Below are 25854 nucleotides of genomic sequence, written 5' to 3' on the forward strand. Positions count from 1 at the left end.
CCAGGCATAAGTAGGTGTTCAGTTGTGATACACAGCTAAAACAGGCACTGCCAAAATGATCACTGCATACATTACTGTACTCTGCCTAAGCGGCATTGGGTGTGATTTCATTCTTAAAGGTAATTTGTAATCTAGAGGACATGTAGTTACTATTTAACATTTGGAGTGACAGCACATCATTCAGGATCATGTTTTAGCAGAAGATTTGTTTATCTTATCATCAACCACACTTTATGAATTAGGCGGAAGCAGGAATTATTTTCCTTTTTAAGTACTAATGTAAAAAGGCCTCAGAAAAGACATTCAAATTTTAACAATATTTCATTTTAACTTAGGGCATCATAGTTAAGTCTTTTTTCTTCTTTGTTTATTGGCTAACTTGTCACTTTTTGTGACATTCTGTTTGCAAGGAAGTAAAAAAAAAATCAAAATTTGAGAGTGAAGTTTAAGGAAGAAAATTGGAGGAAATTCATGACATTCTTAAATATTTGTGTTTTTTTCCTTTGGCTAAATTAGTGAAAATTGATTCTAAACCTTGCACAAAGGTAAAGGTGAAATGATTTGCCTGGCTCTTTCCCTGGAGATCAGCTAACATGGGGTTATGCTGTGCCCTGGAAAGGGTTTCTAGTCTGCACCTTGTCATTCCCTTCTTAACTAAAGGTTTAGAGCATTTGAGTGGAAAATCAATAGAATTTTTTTGCTTGCAAGACAGTGCAAGTCTGCTTAAATGATTTTCTATCTGTAATGTTGTACATATGCATTATAGAAAACCTGAATAATAAAGAAAAGGCAGGAATGGAACAATATTTATTTGTAATCCATCTCTACAGTTGTAACTATTGCTAAAATTTTACTGCTGTTTTCTCTTGCATCATTTTATAACATGATTTTATTCAATCAATTTTAGCGTAAGCATGTTCCTATATCATAAATTCTTTCATATTAGTTTTGAAAAGATACTCTATAATAATTACATGCAATATTTATTTAAGCCATTGTCATATGTGCACGTTCAGAATTTTGTCATAAAAAAGTAATTTTGAAGTTAGCAAATGTGCGTATAATCATTGTTATAATTTCAGAGTGTTTAATAAGGTTGATTTTTATAAGTAAAATTAGTGAAGGCTAATTTTTTGAGGTTTTTGATATACTTAGCTATTTAAAACATAATGTTGTTTTTTGAATTCGCATAGCAGTAGATAAAAATGTCTTTTTCCATACTGAATATTCAAGTGTATTTATTAGACATCTTCATTTGGGAATTATGTATTGATGGTCTCAGTGTTTTTAAATGGATAATATAACATGATTAACATAAAGTAAGAACTATAACAGTACAACCAGACAATAAATAACAGCATAGTAAATAATGCTATTTACAAATAATTTTCTGTGTATTAAACTTATTTAAACATTTCTGTCAATATTTCCTTTATGATTTTTCCTTTGGTTTTAAGCACAGAAATAACATGATTAAGGATTATATATTTTAATAGACTCCAAATGAGGTTTTAATTCTGTTTTTTTAAAATTTCTTCTTTTGTTTAACTTATTATCTTTTATTACTTATTTCTTTACATTTTTATTAGCACATATCATAATATGAGTTGTACAGGGTGGTTTTATTGTAACATTTACATATGTCTTACATATATCTTGATTAGAGTGCTCCATCACAAGATTTTACACAATCATTTCCTTATTTCCTGGTTTTTGTTACATCTTGAACTCTGAATTAATTTCTTACATGTACTATTTCCAAGATGAGTTTGTCTTTACAGCATATATTAAGATGCTTTCAGATTAGCTCATCTTGTTTTAGAGTATATCAGCTATCTTAGTAAGTTATTAAAAATGTACTTTCTCTTGTTTACAATACAAATATAACAACTAGTATAAAAGAACTTACCCTAAGACTATGTTAATTATGATGTATCTACCTTTAAATTAAGTATTTCTCATATAGTACAAGTTACTAGATATTTTAAATGATTGATAATTTAATATTTTAAGTATTGCTTAAAAGAAAATGCAAAGTTGATTTATCTGTATGAAAATAAATTGAGATTTAACTTTTGTCTTCTTTGATCCAAAAGATGAACCACTGTGGAACTCAGGCCCCAGTCTGGCTATCTCTGAGAGATTCAGAAACACTGCCTCCTCCTGGAGAGATGAAGCAACTGACAGCCTGTGTCACATGGCAGTTTTTGTTTAGCACTAAGAAAGATTGCTGCCTCTTTCAAATCCCAGTGGCAGTAAGCAACTGTGGGGAATTTTTTGTGTACTTACTACAACCCACCCAAGGATGTATGGGCTACTGTGCAGAAGGTAAGAAAACATCGTACCACAGTTATGGAACTGTGGGAAGGTACATTTGCACAAACCTAGATAGATTGTTTTAAGCTAATGCAAATCTCAGTAAGAGACATAGGCTAGCATCATTGCTAAATTTATGCTAAATTTCTGGTTTAAGTTGTCCAGGTTTGTTTAAAATTCTTTGCCAAGGTCTTAAGGTGCTCAAAGACACATTCTGATTTGAAAGTATCAAAGCAGACTTCTTGCCATTTTCTCACTGCACATAATCATTGTGTTAAAAATTCTTTGGTTTCCTCTTGGCCTTTTTTCTCTTTAATTAAGGGATGAAAGATGATGAGTGAAAGTTACAAAAATCTGGATTGTATGCTATTTTATTTTTCATTCACCAATGTTTGTTGAGTGTTTATCCAGTGCCAGGAATTAGCATAATGAACAAGATAAATGAGATCTCTTCCTTCATAGAACTTACGTTCTAGTGGAATGCTTCTAATGACGTATAAAAAATGGAATGTAACTCTCAAAGAATAAAAAAAAAATGTTCCTGAGTCCTTCTCTATAAATACATGATTAGAGAAGTAGTAAATAATAAATAGAGGAAAGAAGACAAAGCTTCCTTAAAGAAGAATTTCAGTAGCTTCTATGCTACTAGATGCTAGAGCTTAATCCCTCTCATTTTGATTTTGGGCTTGACTTAATGACTTGCTTGCATGTAATAGGAATAGGAAGGAAGAAAACACTGGTTTTACAGTGGAGACATCTGGCAGACCCTGCACTGGTTAACTTAGCATCACTAGTGATGAAGCATATGGATGTCATGCATCCCTGATAGCATCAGTAAGAAGAACACCACTCTTTTGTGTTAGGATTCCCCAAAAGCCAGTAAGCTAGTCTAATCATGAGAAAAGTCACATAAACACAAATTAAGGAACATTCTGAGCAGTATATTTTAAAAGTGTCAAAATGGTGAAAAAAAGAGGAACTAATGAAAAGTGCCATAGATTGGAGGAAAACATGATGAATAATAGTACAGTGTGATGTCCCAAAATAGATGATGGAACAGAAAAGGACATTATTGGAAAACTAATCCTCAATTTATTTAATAGCATAATCCTAGCTGGGAGCAAGAACACATTTCTGTAATTCTAACTACTCTGAAGGCGGAGACAGGAGGCAGGAGGAAAGACCCTATCTCTAAAAACAAAATGTAAACCAAAGGGTTGTGGGCGTACATAGTGGTAAAGTACTAGCCCAGAAGAATGTGTGAGTGAGGCCCTGGGTTCATTCCTTGGTACCATGACAAAAATATAATCCTAAAATCTATTTCATAGTTTCAACAAATGTGTCATGGTTGCAGAGAATGCATAAGGTATATATGGAAAAGCTCTGAATTATTTTTCAAACATTTTTGTGCTTCTAAAATTATTTTAAACTAAAATGTTTATAATAAAGCAAAAATAAAATTATTTTGGAAATCCTGTGTTATAAATTAAACTGGTCAAAGAAACAAGGAAGAAACAGCACTGTGGGGTCTGCAGCTCATGGGAAAGACTAAGATTGCGTTATAACCACAATATAAAATCTCATGAGATATTCAAACAATGAATAAAATGATCTAAGGATTGTTCACGGGGTATTATTCTTTCAGAAAGATGCCTATAAAGTGTTGAATTAATTAAATAGAGAAATTCTAAATGACTATGCATTTAAAAACCAAGCAAAGTTAATAGATTTGCAAGGAGAAATAGACAAATCTGTGATTAATATTGGAGATCAACATCCATCTGTAAATAACTGAGCTTATAATAATAAAAACAAAAAATAAAGGAGAGTAGAGCAACTCTATCAACCAACTTAATCTACATGACATTCACAGAAAACTCCACGCAAGGACAGCAGAACAAACACACTTTACATGTACATGTGCAGCATTCACCATGATAAACTACATTCTGAGCCCTAAATTAATGAAACTAGAATATTAGAAAAATTGAAGCTCATTAAATTAAAACTCACACACTCCCTAAACATCTACATTGAAAAAAGCCCCACATTAAATACTTCAGTTTATACATTTAGAGGCTAAAAGCAAAAATCACAAATGAGACTCAGAGGAAGGGGATAAAAGGAAATGATCAGAATAGAAAACAATGCAGTATAATATAGTAAACAACAGGGAAACTTCAATAAAAACAAAAGCTAATTCTTTGAGAAATTCCATAAAATTAATGTCTTCAGATCAATAAAAAAATATTTAAGCTGGCTAGTGTAGTTTGCAGTAGAGCACATACTCAATGTACAAAAAGCCCTACACCACACACACAATATCAGGAATAAGACAGTGATGCAACTATCGAGTTTACAGATATGCAAGCACTAACAAAAGGAATCATTATGAACACCTCTACACTAAGACTGTGATAAATTAGGTGAACTCGACGAATTTCTTACAATATGCACACAACCAAAGATCACTCAAAAATAAACACATAATCTCAATGGCTTTCTATCTATTAAATCAATTGTATCTCTAGTTAAAATTCACCCCAGAAAGAAAATCCCAGGTCCAGATGGTTTTAATTTGGAATTTTCCAAACATTTAAGGATGAAATAATACCAATTTTGCACAAATTCTGGGGAAATGAAATGAAGGGAATACTTCTAACCTTCTACAACTAAACATAGAAATACAAGAAAAGAATACAATCAGGAATGTTAGTGTAGATGGCATGAACATTTATTTTTTTAAAAATCCAATGGAATCTACAAAATAGCTATTGGAGCTCGTAAGTGAGTTTAACACTGTTAGTGAAAAAAAGGATTAATATGTGAAAATCATTTTGTATTCTTATACTAACAATAAACAGCCAGAAATTTCATCTAAAATACTAGTTATAGAACCAAAATTGAAACACCTGGTAATAAATATGATAAGACATATACAGTGAAAACTATTAAACATTGCTGAGAAAAAAATTTTAAATCCTAAATTGATGTAGAGATAAATCATATCCACGGGTCAAAAAACTCAAGGTTAAAGTATCAATGCTCCTCAAATTTATCTGTAGTTCCAACATAGTTTTGGTCAATACTGTAACAAGTTTCTTGTGGAAATAAACAAACTCATTCTAAAATTCGCATGGTGACACAAAACCACTTTGACAGTAGAAAAATTTTGCCAAGTTACACTGGCTGGCTTTAAACTTTTTATAAAGTTAAGACTACATAGACAAGTATGGTACTTGTACCAAGAAATATAAATCAATGAAAAAGAATAGACTCCCAAAACAAACAAGCACACATAAACTGATTTTCAAAACAGGGACACAGCCAAATCTATAGAAAAATGATTATATTTTTAGCCTATACATAAAATGTATTCATGTGCAAAAAACCCTTCAGTTTTTATTTTTCATCAAAGTACAAAAATAACACTCGAGCCTTGTAATCTTCATAGACCCAACTATAAATGCTAAAAATGCAAAGATTCTGGGATTATATTAAGTAATATTTTCATTTTTAGGGTGAAAATGATTATGAACTTCCTAGCAGGATGCTGAGGCAGGAGGATCATGAGTTCAAGTCCATCTCAGGCTACATAGTAGGTTCCAGGCCAGCCTGGTTCCAGAGCTACTTAACAAGACCCTGTCTCAAAACAAATTTGTGATCTAAGGTTAAGCAAACATTTTTATAGCATAAAACCAAAATTTTATGCTATAAAATTTACAATAAATGTAAATCGAACAATTATGAATAAAAGTGCTAAAAATATAAATATCCATGTTCAAGTTTTTGTGGGAAAATGTTTTCAACTTCTTTGTGTAAATATGAAGAAGCAAAACTTCTGTATCATGAGAAGAGTATATTTAGTTTTATGTGAAACTGCCAAATGGTCTTACAAGTGGCCATTTTGCATCTCACCAGCAATGAGTGAGATTTCTTGCTGCTCCATATTGGCAGCATTTGCTTCATTATTTAATAATACAGATTCAAATGTAGAAAACAAGATGTGGATGCTACAACTGCTTCAAAATATAAGTGCTTATCATCTCCATTTGATCTTATCCATATAAGGGGAAATTTTATTATGAAAGAGTAAAATCTTAGTCCATTTAAAAACACTTTCCCAAGGAATGGTCATACTGGACATATGTAGATTATATTTTTATGTCAAATTGAGTAAACATACACATCTTTTTTATAGCTGTTTCTGATGCAAAATTACAACCATGTGGCCCTGAAGAGACAGAAATTGGAGGTGTCTGTGTTGGTAATTATAACATTTTGCTTTTTAAAAATGTATTTATAAACTAGTGATTTCAACAGACATTTATGTTCTGTGGCTTCAAATGTTGAATTATGCTAATATTTTGTGGTCTGGTAGACATCAAAAACAAAAGTAACTTTATCAGTCTTTGCCAGGCATGGTGGTTCATGCCCTTAATCACAGCACTCTGGAGGCTGAGGGAGGAAGATAGAGAGTTTGAAGCCAGCCTGAGATATATAGTGAGATCCGGTCTCCAAGAAACAAAACAAAAAATGGACCTTTTCATGGGGCCTATAGTCAAACATGATCTTCTAAAATGAATGAGGTAGAGGTGTATAATTAATGTAATTAACAAAGCTGTTTTAAATGGTGTCATAAGCCATTGGTGTGGTAAAATATATTAGGATAGATCATCTAATGTTTAGATACCATGTGTAAAAATTAACATGCCTTTTATTTTAAAAATACTATTATAATAATCCTCAAAATAAATCACTGAGTTGCTTTTCTATGCAATATTCCAACTGCAAATGTATTTTCTAACCCCATTTTCTAGCATTATTTAAATAAATCATTACTATATCTGAAAGTCTCAGTTTAATTAGACTCTGTGATTTAAGCTTCTGTTTGGTTTTTTGGTGGTATGGAAGTTTGAATTCAGGGCTTCCCATTTGCTAGACAAGCACTCTACCATTGAGCCATACCCCCAGATCTTTTTTGCTTTTAGGTCATTTTTCAGAAAGGATCTTGTGTTTTTGCCCTGGAAGGCCCGGTCCACAGTCCTCCAATTCTTGCCTCTCACATAGGTGGGATGACAGGTATATGCCACCACACCCAGTTCATTGGTTGAGATGGGATCTTGTCAACTTTCTGCCTGGACTGGCCTCACGTTAAGATTCTCCTGTTCTCAGCTTCTGGAGTAGCTAGGATTACAGGCTTGAGCCACTGCCACCAGTTTCCCTTAAGGTTTTAAAAGAATAAAACAGTATGTCTTAACACTAATAATAAACAACATAAAATATAATTATTTAGCTATTCAGCACAGTAGGTGTGTGGATTTTCTTCATAATGTGCTTGTGCTGTGCTAAAGTCACTTTTCTTCCTTGAATAAACAGTGAACTTCAGCAACATGTGGTATTCAAAATGTCTGTGCATCAAATTGGAATTCTATACAAGATTGTATACAATTTGGGAAGTAACACCCAACTGAAAATATTGACTATGAATATGCTCACTTGACTTATTTTTAAATGTTGAGCAAAATGTTTGTAGCCAACTATGTTGGTGTATGCCTGTAATCCTAGCACACAGGAGTCTGAAGCAGGATGGTGAGTTCAAGGCCAGCCTGTTCTGCAAAAAACCCAATTTTTTGTTTGTAATTAGATTAATTTGAAAACAATTAGTCTGTCATTGGGACTTTAGGATACAATTCCTGACAAAAATGACACTTTTAAATATCTGAAAGTATATGTTCTTTACAGAAACGACCTTAAGAAGTCTCAGGACTTTCCAAAATCTACATAACACAGAGCAGAAAGTTTAGTTTTGTGATGTATGCAGTAGAAAAAATATTTGTACATTTTAGAGTATTTTTAAAACAGTTTTAAAATTAATCACTCAGTTTCTTTTTTCTAGAACAATAAAAAAACTTTCAGATCATCAAATTTATTTTTTTATAGTACTCGGAATTTAAAAATTGTAAACTTTTCACATGGGTTCTTAAATAAAACTTCATATATCTTCAAAATTAGAAAATGAAAAAAAATGAGGCATAGGTTGCTCACACATAAAATCCTGGTATCTTGGAGGGTGAGATCAGGAGGATTGTGATTCAAGGCAAGCCTGGGCAAATAGGTGGTGAGAACACATCTCCAAAATAACCAGAGCAAAATGGACTGGATGTGTGGCTCAAGTGGTAGAATGCCTACTTTGCTAGCATGGTACCCTGAGTTCAAATCCCAGTTCAACCAAAAAAATAAAAAAAGAAACAATTACTATTTAACAGCTCATATAGATCACTGATGGTATAATCTCCCCCATAAAGAGCAGCTCTTTCATCTGAAAGTAATGTTGTTATATGAGTAAATTACAAGAGTAAAATGGAAAACATTTGATTTTACATTATAGTTGATTTTTTATTAGAACAAGGAATTATAATGTATAAGTTATGAATTTTGTTCTGCCTGAAAGAATGTAAATTACTTTTATTTTCAAGACCAGACTTTTCAAAGGCAGACACATTTAACATGCATTAAATGTAAGTTTGATGAGCTAAATTACTCCATTATCAATCAATATTCATGTGATTGTAGGTCAAGCATGAAATTGTTAATTTGGCCGATAAAAAATAATTGTTTTTCTGATTTACTTCATTGTTTTCTTAAGATAAATGTCAGAGTTGTAGTATTTGTGTGCTTTTACTATAAGTCATTCTCCATTCTTCCAGGTACTCAATTTACCCATGATGCCTTTCCTCCTACCAGGTCAGCTGCTGGCCTTATTGCCACCTCCACCTCCAGGAAGGCCAGAGGTTGTGGTGGAGTTGATTGAGTCCAGGATTTTCTGTAGGTGTGCTTTTGATGTTTCCCCTACAAACAACTCAGTGGGATTTCTCATAGCTTGGTCTAGGCTTTCTTCTCAAGAAATCAAAGAGGAGCTGAAACAAGAGACCACAGTTCAGGCATTCTCTCTTTTAGAACTCGATGGCATAAATCTCAGACTTGGAGATAGGGTATGTTTGGAAAAAATTGGATTTTCTTTTCTTTCCTTGAATGTATTGGTTTTCAAAAATGAAATTCTTTTAAAATTATATCCTAAATTTTTAATTTAATTAAATGTTAGATTTTTTTCCCCCTAAAATATAAGGAATTAATACTTTTTGGTTTTTCCCTCCTAGGCAACTGTGTCAGTAATATAATTTCAGTAGCTACATATGAGTGTCTCCTTTTAGCAATTTGTTGAGAGTTATTGGTAAATCATAACTATAAGTCTCTTTCAAGCATTAAAATGATATCCTTGTATTTTGGAAAACAGTTTTAAGTTTTTCAATGATGATATAATTTTTTATTTATTTTCAAACATGTCACAAATAAAAAGCCTACTACACTTTAATTTAAGCTGAGGTTTGATTAAATAATATTTTATAATGATGGAGTTTTGCTCAAATTTCAGACAAGTATTTAAATCTTTTATCTCTGTGTACTACCTACCAAGATTTGAATAAAGAATTTATTAAAGACAAGAATTCACACATATTTTTCTCCATAATTGTATTGCTAACTGATTATGTGTAACTGTATTGATAGATATTCTGCAGTGTTTCCATCTTCTTCTTGGAGAAACCAGATGTACAAAGTTTAGCCACTGAAAGCCAAGAATTTTTTGCAGGCATTAAGGTATGTAGCAGTGGAGGTGGATCAGAAAGATAGTTCCTCTGTGACTGTGATCAGCTCTTGGTGGCTCCTGGGCCTTATCACAGACTGTATCAGAAGCTTGGGACCTGCAAGTGTGTAGTTTTGAAGAATAGCCCCAATAATTCTAATGTATAACAAAGTTTGAGGACCTCTGAAAATGGGCTAAAACTGGGATATGTGGGTGCTTCCTGACTTACAATGAGGTTACGTCCAAATAAACTCATCGTAAGCTGAAACAGTGTAAGTCAAAAATGCCCTTGGTGCACCTAACCTGCCTAACACCTCGCTGAGCAGCACAGCACACAGTAGGGTATCTGTTGTTTACCCTTGTGAACATGTGGCTGACAGGGAGCTGCAGCTCCTTGACGCTGCCCAGCATTTGGGAGAGAATCTTAAACCATATTGCTAGCCTGAGAAATCCAAGTCCAAAATTTAAAGATATTTTATGGAATGTGTAAAATTTTTGTACAATGATAACATCAAAAATTCATGAATCTATGTCAGGCACAGCAGTGGCTCGTGTCTATAATCTTAACTACTGAGAAGGTGTTGTTTGGAAGAATTGTGGTTCAAGACAGCCCAAGCAAAAAGGTAGTGAGACCTCATCTCACTCTGTAAGCTGGGCATGGTGGTACATTTCTGTGGTCCCAAGTACAAAGAAGGGTGTAGGTAGGAAGATTGCAATCTGAGGCAAGCCCAGGAAAAACTTTAGAGCCTACCTAAAATATACCTAAAAGCAGAAATGAGGTCCTGAGTTCAAACCCTGATACCACCAGAGAAACAAGAAAAATCCTAAATTAGATCATCTAAGAAATAGTCCAAATTAGTAAAGCAAGAGCTCTGTTCCCATAATCCATTCTGTGATGTCACTGAGTGCTAACATATCAGTATTTATCTATTGTGCGATTTTGAATAAGGGTACCAGGGCAAGGACTAGAGCTTCTGACTACAGTAGAATTGTCCCAATGCTCAACTTTGTAGATTGCAATGATTGAACTAAAAAAGATCCTATTTTTAGTTATTGCTGGGAGTCCAAGGAGTCCAAGAACTGATGAGCTATTTCAACAGGTCATCAGAAGTGACAGGGAATCAGAGCAGTGGCAGCATTAAGTAGTAATGCTTAATGCATCTGGGAAGTCGCACCCACAGAGAAATAATGCTTAAACAAGCACAATGCACCTGGGAAGTCACAGCCACAGAGACAGAGTTTGACTTGCACTCATTCCTAATTCAAAGATAAAATGGGAAAACTGATAACGTTGTGAGAACAGGACTCAGGACCAGCATAGAACATGTTTTTAGGTAAGCTACATGTATGCACAGTATGGACCAGGATGAGAAGAAAAACGGACTTCATTGTCAAACTAGCATACACCTACAGTGGGCAGGGAAACAGCTCAGGCCTTGGCAACACAGTGCTACACTGGTAAGCACTCACCGAGTAATGTCCAAAGCCAGTGGTCAGCCCCCAGGGAACGTTTCTAATTAGGCTAACAAAGAGTAGGAGTACTAAGAAACATCTGTTTGGAGCGCTAGCCAAGACTTGAAGCTTCATTAAAAACAATCCCTGCCTTCAAAAAGACAGGCCTGTGTCCAAAGTTGCAACAGCAAGTCTTAGTACGTCTAACTGTAGAAAAAGCTGAGGTTCAGAAATAAGCTGAGGCTCAAAAATAAACTGAGGGTTAAGATATTTCTGATGACAGTAATAATTCAAGTTAGTTATTAACACATACCTAAATTTCTAGTTAAGATGGCAAATTTAAATCCCTGAAAATAACCAGACTCTTCCATTGGTATATCAGAAAACATTAGCAAATGAGTAGAAGAAAATAGGAAACCGTTTTCCCTCCAGTTCCAGTGCCCTCCACAGTACCAGAATCACTGAGGCAGGCTTGGTCACAACTTGCCTGCATGTGTCGCAGAAGCAAATCGAGCCTAAACTCAGTGGTGTTGCCACGCTAGGTACTCTACTGAATGCTGCTCATATTTTTATTGACTTGGTTTTAACACTGATCTCGTGTAGTTAAAAATTCCAATGTGCAAGTTATTACCAGTTCAGTTAGCCGAATATGAGCTGTAGAGAAAATATACTTTCAAGTTTATATATTAGAAATAGATCCCACTTTAACATAATTGCTCTCTGTATTTTCTTATACCAGTTGCAGCCTGAATTGAGCACTATATCAGAAGATGGGAGAGAGTACCAGCTGAGGATAGTGAGCACAATACCTATCGTTTGTTCTGAATTTAGCAAGCATGACCAAGAATGTAAAATCTCATTAAAATTGACAACTGTTGATCAAGGTAATATACTAAATTCATTTAATTTTATTATTAGATTTCCTACGGTAACTGATGCTTTTTCTTCTTTAGAAAAAGTTCCTGGAGTGTACTCATATAACCAATTTTGCATTATAACTTAACCATATAAAAATGTGGGATCAAATTGATGATTTATAAAGCAATTCATATTTATTCTTCCTGGGTTCAAAATGTACATTTAAACACTAGTGAACAATCTCCTCATTGTTGTCATCTTTCTCTTCCTTCTGCTTATCTTCCTCCACTTATTTCTTATCCCCCTTCTCTTCATTCTCCTACTTATTCTTCTCTTTGCTTTGTTTTCAGAGACTGAGGGACAGAGTTTGTTTCCAAATCATCCACAATGAGGGAGGTGTGATAAGTTATGCTAAAAGTTCAAGCTTATGAAACATGGATCTCATAATGCATTCTTCATACTTCTTGCTCTAATGTAAGCTGCAAATTACTAATTTTATAGATGCCATGATGCATGGCCACATACACATCACTGTCAAGCCAAATAGAGCAGAAATCCTCCCATAGAATGAGACAGAAAATGAGAGGAAAAACCAAGTATGGCAGTGGTTGGTTGGCTGAGTTCTTTTCCTACTTAAGCCTCTGATCAAAGCAGGTAAGAGATTTTTAGATTAAAATAGAACCTATAGCCCTCAATGCAGAGAAACTAAAGCAGATACTTTAAAGCAACTGAGGCCAATAAGAGAAGGGGACCAGGAACTAGAGAAAAGGTTAGATCAAAAAGAATTAACCTAGAAGGTAACACACATGCACAGGAAATCAATGCGAGTCAACTCCCTGTATAGCTATCCTTATCTCAACTAGCAAAAACCCTTGGTCCTTCCTATCATTGCTTATACTCTCTCTTCAACAAAATTAGAGATAAGGGAGGGGGCAGGGGGAAGGGGGGAGAAATGACCCAAACATTGTATGCACACATGAATATAATAAAAAAAAGGAAATAAAATAAAATACAATAGAACCTATAAGAGAGATTACAATTCAGATATCATATTATGTAACTTTTACCCCAGACTATACCATTTTAAGTCACTACACCAAACACAAGTTACCTAGGTCTTGATGCTTATGCTACACCTAATTAAACCAAATAAACAAAAATATAAAGGTCAGAGATAATCTCACGAGAATGATGCACCTGAAAAAAAAGACAGATCAGGAGATAGAAAGAGGAATTAAGCATGATGTTCTGCACCTGCCAGTTACACAGGCTCTTGATAACTCCCAGCTACTCAGATTTCATGAGCATCATGAGCAAGGCTGTATTCTGTATTACAGCTCAGAAAGATGAGAGATACCTTCTCTCTCAGTCTTTGTATCAATTGTACTTCAAGCTACCTCTGAAAAGCTTATTATGCAAGTATTACTACAATTTATGGGAGGAATAGGAAGAAGATGATGTTACTGATGTTTTCCAAAATTGTGTTAGGCAAAGCTTTCCTTTGGTTACAAGTATACTTTAAAATACATTTGCATGTTCTCAATTCCTTCAATAAGGCAAGCATTGCTATAATAATACAAAGATAGCCTACATATATTTCTACATTTCAGAAATTTGTGTGTGCTTATTCTTTATCAGTTAAAAATGTATTTCTTTTTTCCCTAGGGAAAAACTGCTGGATTTCATTCTAGATATTCCTCACTTTATCTTCTTTTGTGTACTGCTATTAAACTTCTTTGATAGAGAACAAGTTGGTGTCCTGATATATTTCTACACAGATTATGTTTGTGTAGAGAGACATTATGCTTTTTCATAGACTTGAAGAGAACCACACTTGGCGCTCGTTCCATAAATTCAGACAGGAAATGATGTCATAGGCTATATAAAAGCCAGAAATAGTCCATATTCACCTTGGGGAGCTATGGAATGTTTCTATGATTTTTTTATGTGTGTGGGAGAAGTATACACATCTAGAAAAAACACATAAAAGAAAATATTTTGCCAGGATTTTAAAATCTAGTACAGTGCACCTGTATGTGACCATTATAATTTCACATGTAAAAATCTATGTGAGAGAAAAGTAGATATCCTTGATTCTCAGAAGGACTTTGTGATCAATAACTGAATATGTAAACATGCTTTCTCTGTGGCCAGCTTTTGGAGAGGATGTGCTCTTTTTATTTAGTTGTACAAATTTCTTTCTTCATTCTGTTATCAAATTATTTTTTCCCTTCCAAATTACTTCTTAAAATTTTTTCTTAGCATAAATTAATTTTACAAAGGGTTTATTATATTTACATACATGCATATAATGCATTTTGATAAAATTCACCCCTTTCAAATCACTTACTCTTCTTTCTTTAAGCCAGGATGCGTCTTAAGATTCTGAATATATTGGAACATTGTAGAAGTGAAATGATATAATTTATTACTGATATAAGGTCACTTTCATTGTTTCTACTTTTAAGACGATGAACACTATATAAATAATTAAGTACATTGCAGCCATTCAACAATGAATGCATATCCTTTGGAGCATGAACATACATCCTGAAAAATATTGTAGAAATACCTGGGTCTGAGGCCCAAGTGTTAGACAGAAAAAAAACAAAGCTTCTTGGTGATAAAATAATCAGTTTTTTTATAGAAACAAGGTTAACTTTTTATTTTTTTCACTTTGTTAAACAGGTTTATTAAAAAATCAACATGTGATAATTATGTGTGTTTATAGGCTGCAGTGATACTTCAATACATGTATAAAATATATATTGATCAATACAGAAATTTGTTTCCATCTCTTTATCATTACTTTGTGTTATTTATCGATTTTGAATTTTATCTAGCTGCATATAGACTTGTAACTTTATTGAAAATAGTTATGCTTATGCATGTATATATATATGTGTTTATTATATAGTCAAGTTTATTAACTATCTACAAATATCAGGTAGATTTAATAGCTTTGTTTTAATTTAGACAAAGATTGCGAGAATATTTTTTAAAGAGAAGATAATTTAAGACTCAGTTTAATGTTTCATGTTAGCTAAGTTGCTACATGCTTTGGTTAGTACATACCCTTAGGAAATTTTTCAACATATTTGTTTTTCATTAAAATAGGTAAAGAACACCTAGGCTTAAATTTGGTATTGTCTTCCTGCCATGTGGACTTGCACCAGACATCATCCTGCAGCAATGGAACCTGTAGTCACGCTTTAGTGCACTACATGGCTGTGTCAGATTTTTCCCGAGATGGAGACAGAGTTTCGAGCATTGTAGTGCAGCCTATAGTTAATGAGGACTTCCTGTGGAACAGCTACATTCCAGACAGCATTCAGGTTGACAAGTTACAAAGTGATCTTTATAGTTTAAGCCTGAAAAAGATATGTGTATTTTACTTCTATATCTTGTAAATTTTCATTTACATTTATTTGATAAATGATTTGTTTTTAAATACTTCAATTTTCAATAAGCATAACTATGCTAAACAAGAATTCATTGAAAATTCACTGTAATTGCTAAGTAATTTATTGTATGTCATTAAATATTCATCAAAATATCTTTATTTTTAAGATCAGAGTCAAGGATGTCCCAACTGCCTACTGCTATTCATTTACTGACCCACATATAATTACTTTTGATGGCAGGTAATTTCTTGAAAGTTTTTTTTAGTAGTTTTTGTCTGGATTTTGATGTTGTTTTATTTTATTGAGCCTACAGTTTTATCATTTCTTAGTCACTAAAATATTAGAAAGAAAAGCATATATGACCATCACTGGCTTGTTTCAAGATACTAGACTATTTGTATAGAATTATTTTGCCTTAAATTTAGTTCCATAGTGAAAAATATGGAGATATCATGATCCTAAATTTGTAGAAATGAATATCATTACAAATACAGATAAACATTTTTGCTTATCTATTTATTTTTAATAATGATGAAAGCTTTTGCAGTAGAGATATCTACCATGTTGCAGTTCTACATACTAACAAAATAATATTTAAGGTTTAGACAAAATGCATAAACTGATACATTAGATTTATCTTCAAACTAATCACTGTTAATTCATCATAAGGATACTTATGGTAAAAAACCGTTATAATCATCATAAATTCCTTTGTATTTTCTTCTGGAAGTTAAGTAAAATGGACACAGTGACCAAAAAGCAATCTAAGCTATCCTGCTATTAACAGCTATAGGAAAGATTTAAACTCAGCAGTGCTTTTCTGGGGATTTGTGAACCAAGGTGTCCTTCAGGAATAAGATACCTCATCGTTGAGTCAAATTTTTCTTCATGATACGAAGTAATTGTTATCCTTGTAATGTGATAATTATCAGTAAAATTACTCAATATGAATAGATGTGGAACTCCTCCAATAAAAGTGACAAGTTTACAGATTTGGCCATTATCGAAAATTTGTCGGAACTGATCCTTTGTTTAAAAACCTTTATGCTTATGATTGAAGGCTTAGAAGTTTTAGTGAAAAACATCAAGACACCATAGAGATGGTGTATTTAATCCAATTGAATTCAACAAGATTGTATGTAACTAGATGACAAGCCATGTTTTGAGTGTTGGGAGGTGTACCAGTGAAAAAAACAGATAAACTGTCCCTGCAGTCAAGGAGCTGATCTTTGAACAGATTAAAAGAGATATTAACACAATTAATATATGAAATATACCAAGGTTCGAGGTAGATACATGCCATGAAGAAAATTAAATTAGGGTGGGAAGGGGAGGTTGGAAGTATGGTTTGATATTTTTGTTAAAAGAGATAGGTTCTGGAAAACCATTTAGTGAAGGTAACGTTTGTACAAGGACTTGAAGAAGCTGAGGGAGCCAGCCATATTCATGCAGTTAAGCAAATTTCCTCTCCTTAGAGTGCAGCCTGATAGGAGTGGTGAAAGGAAAGAAAAGAGGAGGCGTTGAGGTGTTTAATGCTACTTTATTTTGATTCATCCCATACAAATAAATGTTTATGACACATAAAGCTATTGGAAAACTAGATTTCTCATTCTAACATAAAAATATACTGAATGCCTGTAAATACATTAAATACACATTTTTAGCTTATAATATTTTATGCTGACTCAATGCAATTTACTTTTATTAATGACAGGATTTATGATAATTTCAAGACGGGAACATTTGTGCTTTATAAGAGTATGTCACGTGATTTTGAAATCCATGTACGTCAGTGGGACTGCGGAAGCCTTCACTATCCTGTGTCTTGTAACTGTGGATTTGTTGCCAAAGAAGAAGGCAATATGGTTACTTTTGATATGTGCAGTGGTCAATTACATGAATCACAACCATATTTATATGTGAAGAGCCAAGATGCATCCAGCAGTATCAAGATAAGTGAATCTTACTTGGGAAGAAAAGTCACAGTATGTATAATTTTTTAATATTACTTTTCCTTTTTCACATTTTAGATGAACTCCTGTTCAGCTCTACTAAATTAAAAGCTGTCATTTTTAATGTTAGTCTATTCAAGAAATTAGAATTTAGATTATCTATGATCTTAGAAGTAATGAATTTTTTTTCACTTACAACACACAGGTAGACATCATATAGTAAAAGCTGTCAAAGTTAAACTAACTTATTTGAAATTTTTGTGAATTATTCACAAAAATTATTTTTAATAGTGTCTAATAAGCAGTATATTAGGCAGAGATGACAGATATATTTAAAAGTGAATATTCAGAAATATCTAACCTGTTTTTCAAATGAATATAGTTATGTTACTACTTCAGGAATGGGCCAGTAGGTAAGTAGAAGAGAATAGCAATCAAGAAACAGACCCAGGGCTGGGGGCTGGCTCTAGTGTTAATGTATTACCTGTCTAGCAAGTATGAAGCCCTGAGTTCAAACCCCAGTACTACCACAAAAGAAAGAATGAAGGGTGGAAGGGAGGGAGGGAGGGAAGAAGAATGCAAAATTTGTTTGCATTTGAAATAATTTTCTGTCATGAACATATACTTTTTTAAAATAAGCATTTCTTAATTAAAAAATTAAAAGAGGAACAAGAATCAGAGTCACAAAACAAGTGATGTATCTTTAGTATCTTTTAGAAGAGATCATTTTCTCTGTATTTACATGCAAAGTCTGGTCAGGGACAGCGATAGTCCTGAGACCAAGAGAGGTGACTCAGAACTAGATGATACAGGCTATTAGAGTTGATCAGCAAACTACTCTTGTTCTGATTGACAACTCCCCAGGCTACCTTTTGTTATAATTTGGCTTCTGATTCCACATGTCTACTGGCAGCAAGAGAATGCTGATTAGCTGTGGGAATATGTACTCCTCTGCAGTTACATTCAAGAATTAATCAGTTGGCAATCTAGTTCCATATTAAATAACTATGATCAGAAAATTAATTGGTAAACATTCTTATGATTGATTGATTTATACTTTTTTTAAGTTTTAGCAAGATTATTTTACTACAACAGGGTAAAGAATGGAGAAGCGGGGGTGGGTGGGGGGAAGGGAGAAACATTTCCTGCTACAGACATAAGAGATGGGAATAAAGACTCCTATAACTGTTTAATTATATAAGGGACCACATTTTAGCTTAAATTATTTAAAGAAAGGAGTTGCATGCAATGTAGCTCAGAAACAATTAATATGGTGACCACATTTCAAATCAGCAAAATGTAAAAATACATTTTGAAATGTAGCACAAAAAAGAAAATTGTCATGTAAAAAAAATCAATATTTTATAGTCTGTGTATGTAGAAGGGGTGAGTTTATTCCTTATATATTAAATGATACATTTTTTTTGATCCATATTGAATATTGCTTGGTTACTCTGTCTTTCAGATCTGGTTTTCTTCTGGAGTGTTCATCCGTGCTGACCTTAGTGAATGGGGCATGAGTCTCACAATCAGAGCCTCTAGTTCAGATTACAGAAACACTTTGGGTCTTTGTGGCACCTTTGATGAAAATCCAGAAAATGATTTCCATGATAGCAATGGAATCAAGATTGACGAAAGTATTAATAATTGCATTGCTTTTATTAATGAATGGAGGTAAGAAATAAACTGCCATTCATTTGCAATTTTATCAATTGGGACCTTAAGTGGGTTGTGACTTAATACTCTGTAACACCTCACTGGGGAAAACTGATGATTCAAATCACTGCTCTTCTCTGCTCTTTTCATCTGGAAGGATTATAGCAGGAAGAAGCATGTTCGACACAATGCCTGCTGCTCAGGCCTTTCCTGGAAAGACATCCTACTGCAGCTGCTCATTGGGTTCGGCCCCCGAGGACCCATTTTCTAATCATGTGAACAGTGCTTCTCAGTCAGAAATCAGTTCAGGTTGCAACGACCTTCCACATGTCAAATTCACCTCTTTGATTCCAGGACTTGATGTCACCTCTGAATACATCAATTCAGAAGCTCCAGCCAAAGGGATAAATAATCAGACGTCCCAAGAGGAGAATAATTTTAATTTCTTACTGCAAGAAAACAAGTCTGCAAACCTAACCAAACTGGACATAAATTTGCACCATCCTGGGAATGAAAAACAAGATGCAACAGAATATCTGGACGACCACAGACACACATGGGACCAGGGTAGCCAGGCCCAAGAAACAAGTTGGAATCCACAAAACAGATGGAAACGACAAAACTTTAATGAATTCCTTTCTTTGATTGCTTTTCAAAGTCTCGGCCAAACCAACCTTGAAGACTTTGCTTATTTTTTCCCTGAGGACCATGCTGAGAACATCCACCAAGAGTTTGTCCCCTCGTGGCCCACACCCTCTGGCCTTACTGAATACAGAACCATGGTCCTCTGTCAGCAGACTCTAGCCAACTCAAGCATAGGAAGACTCTGTCTTGACTTTCTTGGCAAGAGATTAGACCACGTTATTGATATGTGTGTTAAGGACATTCTGTTAAAAGATGATGTTAGGTGGGCAGAAGCAGGTGTAGCCCTTTTGGAAAATGAATGTGAAAAGAGGATGTTGGAAGAGGGGGAATACAACACCGGAGAGTATAACAAGTCAGTTGAAGACACTCTCTTGGTATTACGGTGCCCCAGTTTATGCAGTGGCAACGGGCAGTGTATGGAATGGGGCTGTGCGTGTTCCCCTGGCTTTAGTTCCTATGATTGCAGAGATTTGTATGGTGAGTGAATGCTCTCAATCTTTGATGTTGTGCATGACATTCAATTACTCAAATTTCTTTCTTCTTTTTTACCTTCAGTGTTTTAGGGTTTATGAAGATTATGTAGGAAAGCCTGGCACTGGTGGCTCACACCTGTAATCCTAGCTACTCAGGAGGTAGAGATCAGGAGGCTCACAGTTCAAAGCCAGCCTGAGCAAATACTTCATGAGACCCTATCTCGAAAAAACCCAACACAAAGCAAAGGACTGGTGGATAGCTCAAGGTGTAGGCCCTGAGTTCAATCTCCAGTACCACCACCAAAAAAAAAAAAGATTATGTAGGAAGAAAAACCAAATGACACTAATTACTACATTAATTTCCCTGAAAGTTTCCATCTTATTCAGAGTAACAGCTAACCTGGCACATGGTGTCCTGAGCTACTGCTTTACCCTTCTCTTCTCCAGCCACTTTGGTCTCTGTGCTGTTCCTGAGAATACCAGGCTCACTCAACCTCAGGCCTTTCATGCAACTGCTGCTTTTACTTGTATAAAATGATTGTTTTCCTAGAGCTCAAATTTGGTTTATTTTAAGAATTTGTCTTAGTGTTTTGTTAATTATATTAATATGTTTGTTTCTCTTTAACTCATATATATGTTCTAGAAAGAGCCCCTGAAAAAGTTGATTTGGTTCCTTTAACCAATCATAGGAGGCTCCCCTTGCTTTCAGTTCATCTACCAGTCTTGTCTTAGCTCATATTCTTCTGCCACACTGGCTGCTTTGCTGTTTCTTGCAGTCCTGTTCCTAACTCAGGACCTTTGCATTTACTGTTCTCACTCCATGAAGCATTGTTTCACCCAATTTGCACATGGCTTTCTTCAATTCTCAGTTACAATGTCATATTATCAAGAAATCCTTCCATAGTGACTCACAATAAAAAAGTTTTTCTCACACAACCCCAGAGTCTGTGTCTCCCGTAATATAGTTAGTATAATTTTTCTTCATATTCCTGAAAATGCTTATTGATGTAATTTGTATCTACTTTTCATTTAACTATTTCTTATTTTTTTCATGATAGAATGTAAGATATATGAAGGCAGGGACTTTATTTATTACTATGTCCCCTATATAGCATAATACACAAAGAAATTTTAAAAAATCATTTGTTAAGTCTATGAGAAAATATACTAATACGTGTTTTTTTCATAAATGATTTAGAGTTCTGAATACATACGGCTTATGGTTTTGTTCCCTGTTGCTAGTAAATTTATATACACTTAGGTTTTTCCAATACTAAAACAAAGGATTTAATTATTTTATACACAGTGTATGTCCATTCAATGACCAGGTCTCACTGATAGATAATACATGCTCTTGCTAAGACCAAGGCCAAAGAAATAATTATATGAAGATTGGTTAAGTCCAAGTGCTAAAATAATTTTTTCTTCAGTAATGGTGTAGTACATCTAAAATTATGCTAGCATGCAGAATAACAATCATAGACAAAAGTATCAATGATACTAGAACAGCACCATATGTGAATTTTGGTAACTTTTTTTTTAATCCTTAAAGAATTTTTGAAATGTGAATACATTGCCCTGACAACTATACACTATTTTATTGCAAAAGTACATTTTCCTATAGCCCATATATATATAGCACAAACAGGTATTTCTTAATACCTGTCTTTAATTGGTACCAAATATTACTAAACATGAATGAAAACATAATTAGGCACTGGTAGATCTGTGATGACACTGTTATCAGTTTGATGATAGATAACATTTCCTTTAATGCCAGATTACTCTTAACATTTAATGGTTTAATTAATGTAAATAATATGCTAGGTATACTTTGAAATATTACTTTACATGTGCTTTTAATTTAGGCTTGGAAAATAATTATGCAGACCTTTTCTGTAATTGAAAAAATGTATTCTATTTGTTACGATTTTTTTCCAAAGACAAAGCTCCTGAAATTACAGAGCTTGAGAATGCTGGATTCTGTGATGTTCAAAAATATAACTGTGTGATGGTGAAAGTTTTTGGCCAAGGCTTCAAAGAATCATCTTCCATTAAGTGTGAAGTTACTAAATTGCAGGTACGATAAATACAGACTTTATGGCAAATTGTTTAAAATAATTAAGGTTATGAGTTATTCAGTCAAATTTTGTCTTGGGTTAGTTTGGTCTATTAATTAGCAATATAATCACAAATGATATTATATCCAGAGAGTGAGCAGGAAAATGATTTGATTGCTTAAACTTAAAAGCTTTCTTATTTATGAATCTTACTAAAGTATTTTATATATTTTATTGAAGTATTGGCTCTCTGTTTTCAGTCATAATAAAAAGCTAAAAAGACCATCAATCTTGATTTACAGAAGCATCTGTGTTTCTTGAAATGCAAGAATACAAAGAATAGAGATTGTGTTTAGCCTGGACATCCCATGTGAATGGTGGGATAGAGATATGAATATTTCCCTTTGGCAAAACCAAAAGTGAGGGGTGATTGTGCCTATCCTTTGACCTTCATTTACTGTGGATTTAGGACCAGAAAATATACTTTCCTCCTAAAATTAGTGGTTTTGTTTCTCAAGCCCACAAAAACAGGAATGATCATTCAGTTTAAACATTAACATATCACATTTTACCTTATTTTTGATTATTATGACTATATGATTATGATTATAAGATCTTTTGCTTCTTTCAAGTGGAATTTTCATTTTAAGCTCTTTAAATTTAGAAAGTATTTATCTGGACAAACTGAAAACTTAAAACAGTAAGTCATATTTTGGCCTTCTTACTTTTTCTCTAAATTGGTGAAGCAAAATGTTAATGTGAGATTGAGAATTATAACTTCTATAAGATGTTTCCATTATATAGCAATGCACAAGTACAGTCATGTCATGGCTTTATGGATAAAGCCTTTCTAAATAAGCTGTGAAGAACTTTAATCCTGATGAAATAAGATGCACAATAGAAAGATATATGTATAATTTCAACATAACTCAAGAGAGTAGATATTATTTTGGTTTTACATGTTAAATAATATATCACACTACAATTAACTGATTTACCATAAGAGACTTTTATAGCTTTATATTCTCTTGGAAAGTACATCTAGCACTTTGTGTATATGTAGTGTATTGTGAGTTATTCTCCCACTACTTCTCCTCTCCAAACATCTGATAAATAAAAATTCTCAAGTTCCCTAACACACTATGCAGAGCTGTACAAAGATAAAAATCTGTTCATTTGCAAAAACCAAGATTACAGTGCATATCAGTTATTTATTTTTTGTAATGATGAAGTTTAAGTCAGCCTCTTCCAGCTCTAATCTCACCCAATGCTGGGTTTTAAAGGCGTTTTTTTGTTTGTTTGTTTTTTTCTGCCCTTTGATTCACTTCTTGAGTTAAGCCTGCTTGGTTTGGCACTACATTAAAATCCCTGGCAGGCTCAGGACCCATTGAGGACCCTAGTACTGAGTTTGCATGGAGGTACTTGCTCTTGCACTAAGCAAATGACTTCTAGTTTCCCTGTTATATGTTTAGTCAACACAAGTAGATTTGTGTTCACTGTTTTAGTTGGAATTCCAGCTCCCTTTGAAGTTTGCATTTCTCTTAAAGATACAAATTTTAAAAAATTAGGTCATTCAAAATCCTCCATAACCTTCCATTGTAGGAAGTAATGTTTGAAACATTTCTGTCAGAGTATGAGACCTGTAGTAAAAATAATACAAAAATTAATGTAAAAATCATAGTGTAAATTATTGTGAACTCCCAATAAGTTTTACTGTATTTTTGGTATGCATTCTAATCTTACTTTTGGTAAGTGAATATATTTTCTTTTTCAAGCAGCTCCATGTAGTGTGTTAGGGAATTTCAAAATTCTTTATATATTCTGCATTTGGAAAGGAGAAGCAGTATAACAGTAAATCACCCAGTTTTGAAATTAACATGTTGTATATCCATAAATCAGTTATTTAAACCAGAAAAATCCACCTTGATCAAATAAAACAATGGTAAATAATTTAAAGACCTTGTTCAAATTCTGCCAGTCATTCAACTGATTCTAAATCTAATCCAAGATTTTATACTGAATTTCTCTAAATGTGAGAAGACACATTTAGACAGTCCTAATGTATGATTTCCTAATATATATTATTTCCTAATATATAATTTGTCTCACTAATTTTAGCACCAACATGTAATTTTTCTTGTTATTTATCAATGGTGATTTTCTATTCTGTCATTTCTTCTACATACATTATTTGGAATTCTTGTGAAAGGAAGAACTTTTCCTTCTTCCCTATTTTTTCATTCACTTCTTTAGATCAGTATGAGATAAGAGATACCTTATGAAATGTAACTCAATGTTATTATTATTTACTTTGCTGCTTAAATTTTTCCTGCTTTGGACATTGGCAGCTTCTTCAAGCTGATTCTTAGGTCCCTTTAATATGTTCTCATAATTTATTACAAAATTCTTACTTTCTATTATCACACAATATTCCAGACTTATCTTGTATTTTCTGTACTCTAATCATAGAACCAACCATTTTTCCAAAGAGCTCTGTTCCCTTTATTGAAGAATGGCATTTATAAAAAACATAATTCGGTTGTGAAGTGTGCTCAGAATGTTACAGGCTAGTTATTGCTTCTCTGCTCTCTCAGGGGATAAAAAGAGGAAATATATGTATGTATGCTCACACATTATCTATCACTATCCATCTATCTACCTATCATCTATATATCTATCAACTTACCACATATCTATCACCTTCTTGAGCTGACACTGGTGCCTCTGATTTCATTGCAGCCCCATAGTCTTCTTTACAGTGTTCCTTTCTTATTTGTTACTCCTTTCTTCATGTGTGAAAGCTAGTTCTCATTACTCACAATATGTTTACCTATTCTCTCAACTTTAGTATGTACATAAATCAATTTCAGAAATGCCAACCCATAACTGTGTGAAAAACAAATTTTACAAAATGAGATTACAATATAAAGCAAATGCTATTTCCAAAGTGACATACATTGACTATTTCCTTTTCTTTCAGAGTGGGTATGTATTTCATTTGCAATACAATTAGATTCATTTTCAAAATATTTGCATTCCATTTTGAATTTTCTTCACTGTGGTTGATTTTAATTATCAGATTACTTGGGGAGTATGTGAAATATTATCATGGTCCTAGAAATAGCATCCATATGAAAGGTACACACAGAGAACTGGCTATTTCTTCCCACCTGCTTCCCATTATTGCTCATTTCCATCCTACCCCTTTCCATCTCCTGAAGGAGGCATCCACCGTCCTCATTTTCTGGTTCATTCTTACTATATTCCTTTAATAAAAAGGAACAAATACACACAGGATAGCATATTATAGATGCTTTTTCTACTTGCAGTAGTAATTTTAAACAAGTTTTTAATTAGAGATACAGCTACCCAATTGTTTCTTTCGCTCTCTCC

General features: G+C 33.6%; 1 protein-coding gene across 1 annotated transcript in view; it reads left to right on the forward strand.

The window, feature by feature from the left end:
* Nucleotides 1-25854, forward strand: part of Vwde (von Willebrand factor D and EGF domains) — a 78265-nt gene that overhangs the window by 15483 nt on the left and 36928 nt on the right. Inside the window, exons 4-14 of the mRNA XM_074057795.1 lie at nt 2097-2328; nt 6518-6583; nt 9064-9311; nt 9886-9975; nt 12153-12297; nt 15389-15606; nt 15842-15915; nt 17390-17660; nt 19093-19301; nt 19441-20405; nt 22345-22481. Coding sequence (XP_073913896.1) covers nt 2097-2328; nt 6518-6583; nt 9064-9311; nt 9886-9975; nt 12153-12297; nt 15389-15606; nt 15842-15915; nt 17390-17660; nt 19093-19301; nt 19441-20405; nt 22345-22481 — 2655 coding nt within the window. The remainder of the gene's footprint in view (nt 1-2096; nt 2329-6517; nt 6584-9063; nt 9312-9885; nt 9976-12152; nt 12298-15388; nt 15607-15841; nt 15916-17389; nt 17661-19092; nt 19302-19440; nt 20406-22344; nt 22482-25854) is intronic.

This window comes from Castor canadensis, chromosome 2, assembly GCF_047511655.1.
Source record: "Castor canadensis chromosome 2, mCasCan1.hap1v2, whole genome shotgun sequence".
NCBI lineage: Eukaryota > Metazoa > Chordata > Mammalia > Rodentia > Castoridae > Castor > Castor canadensis.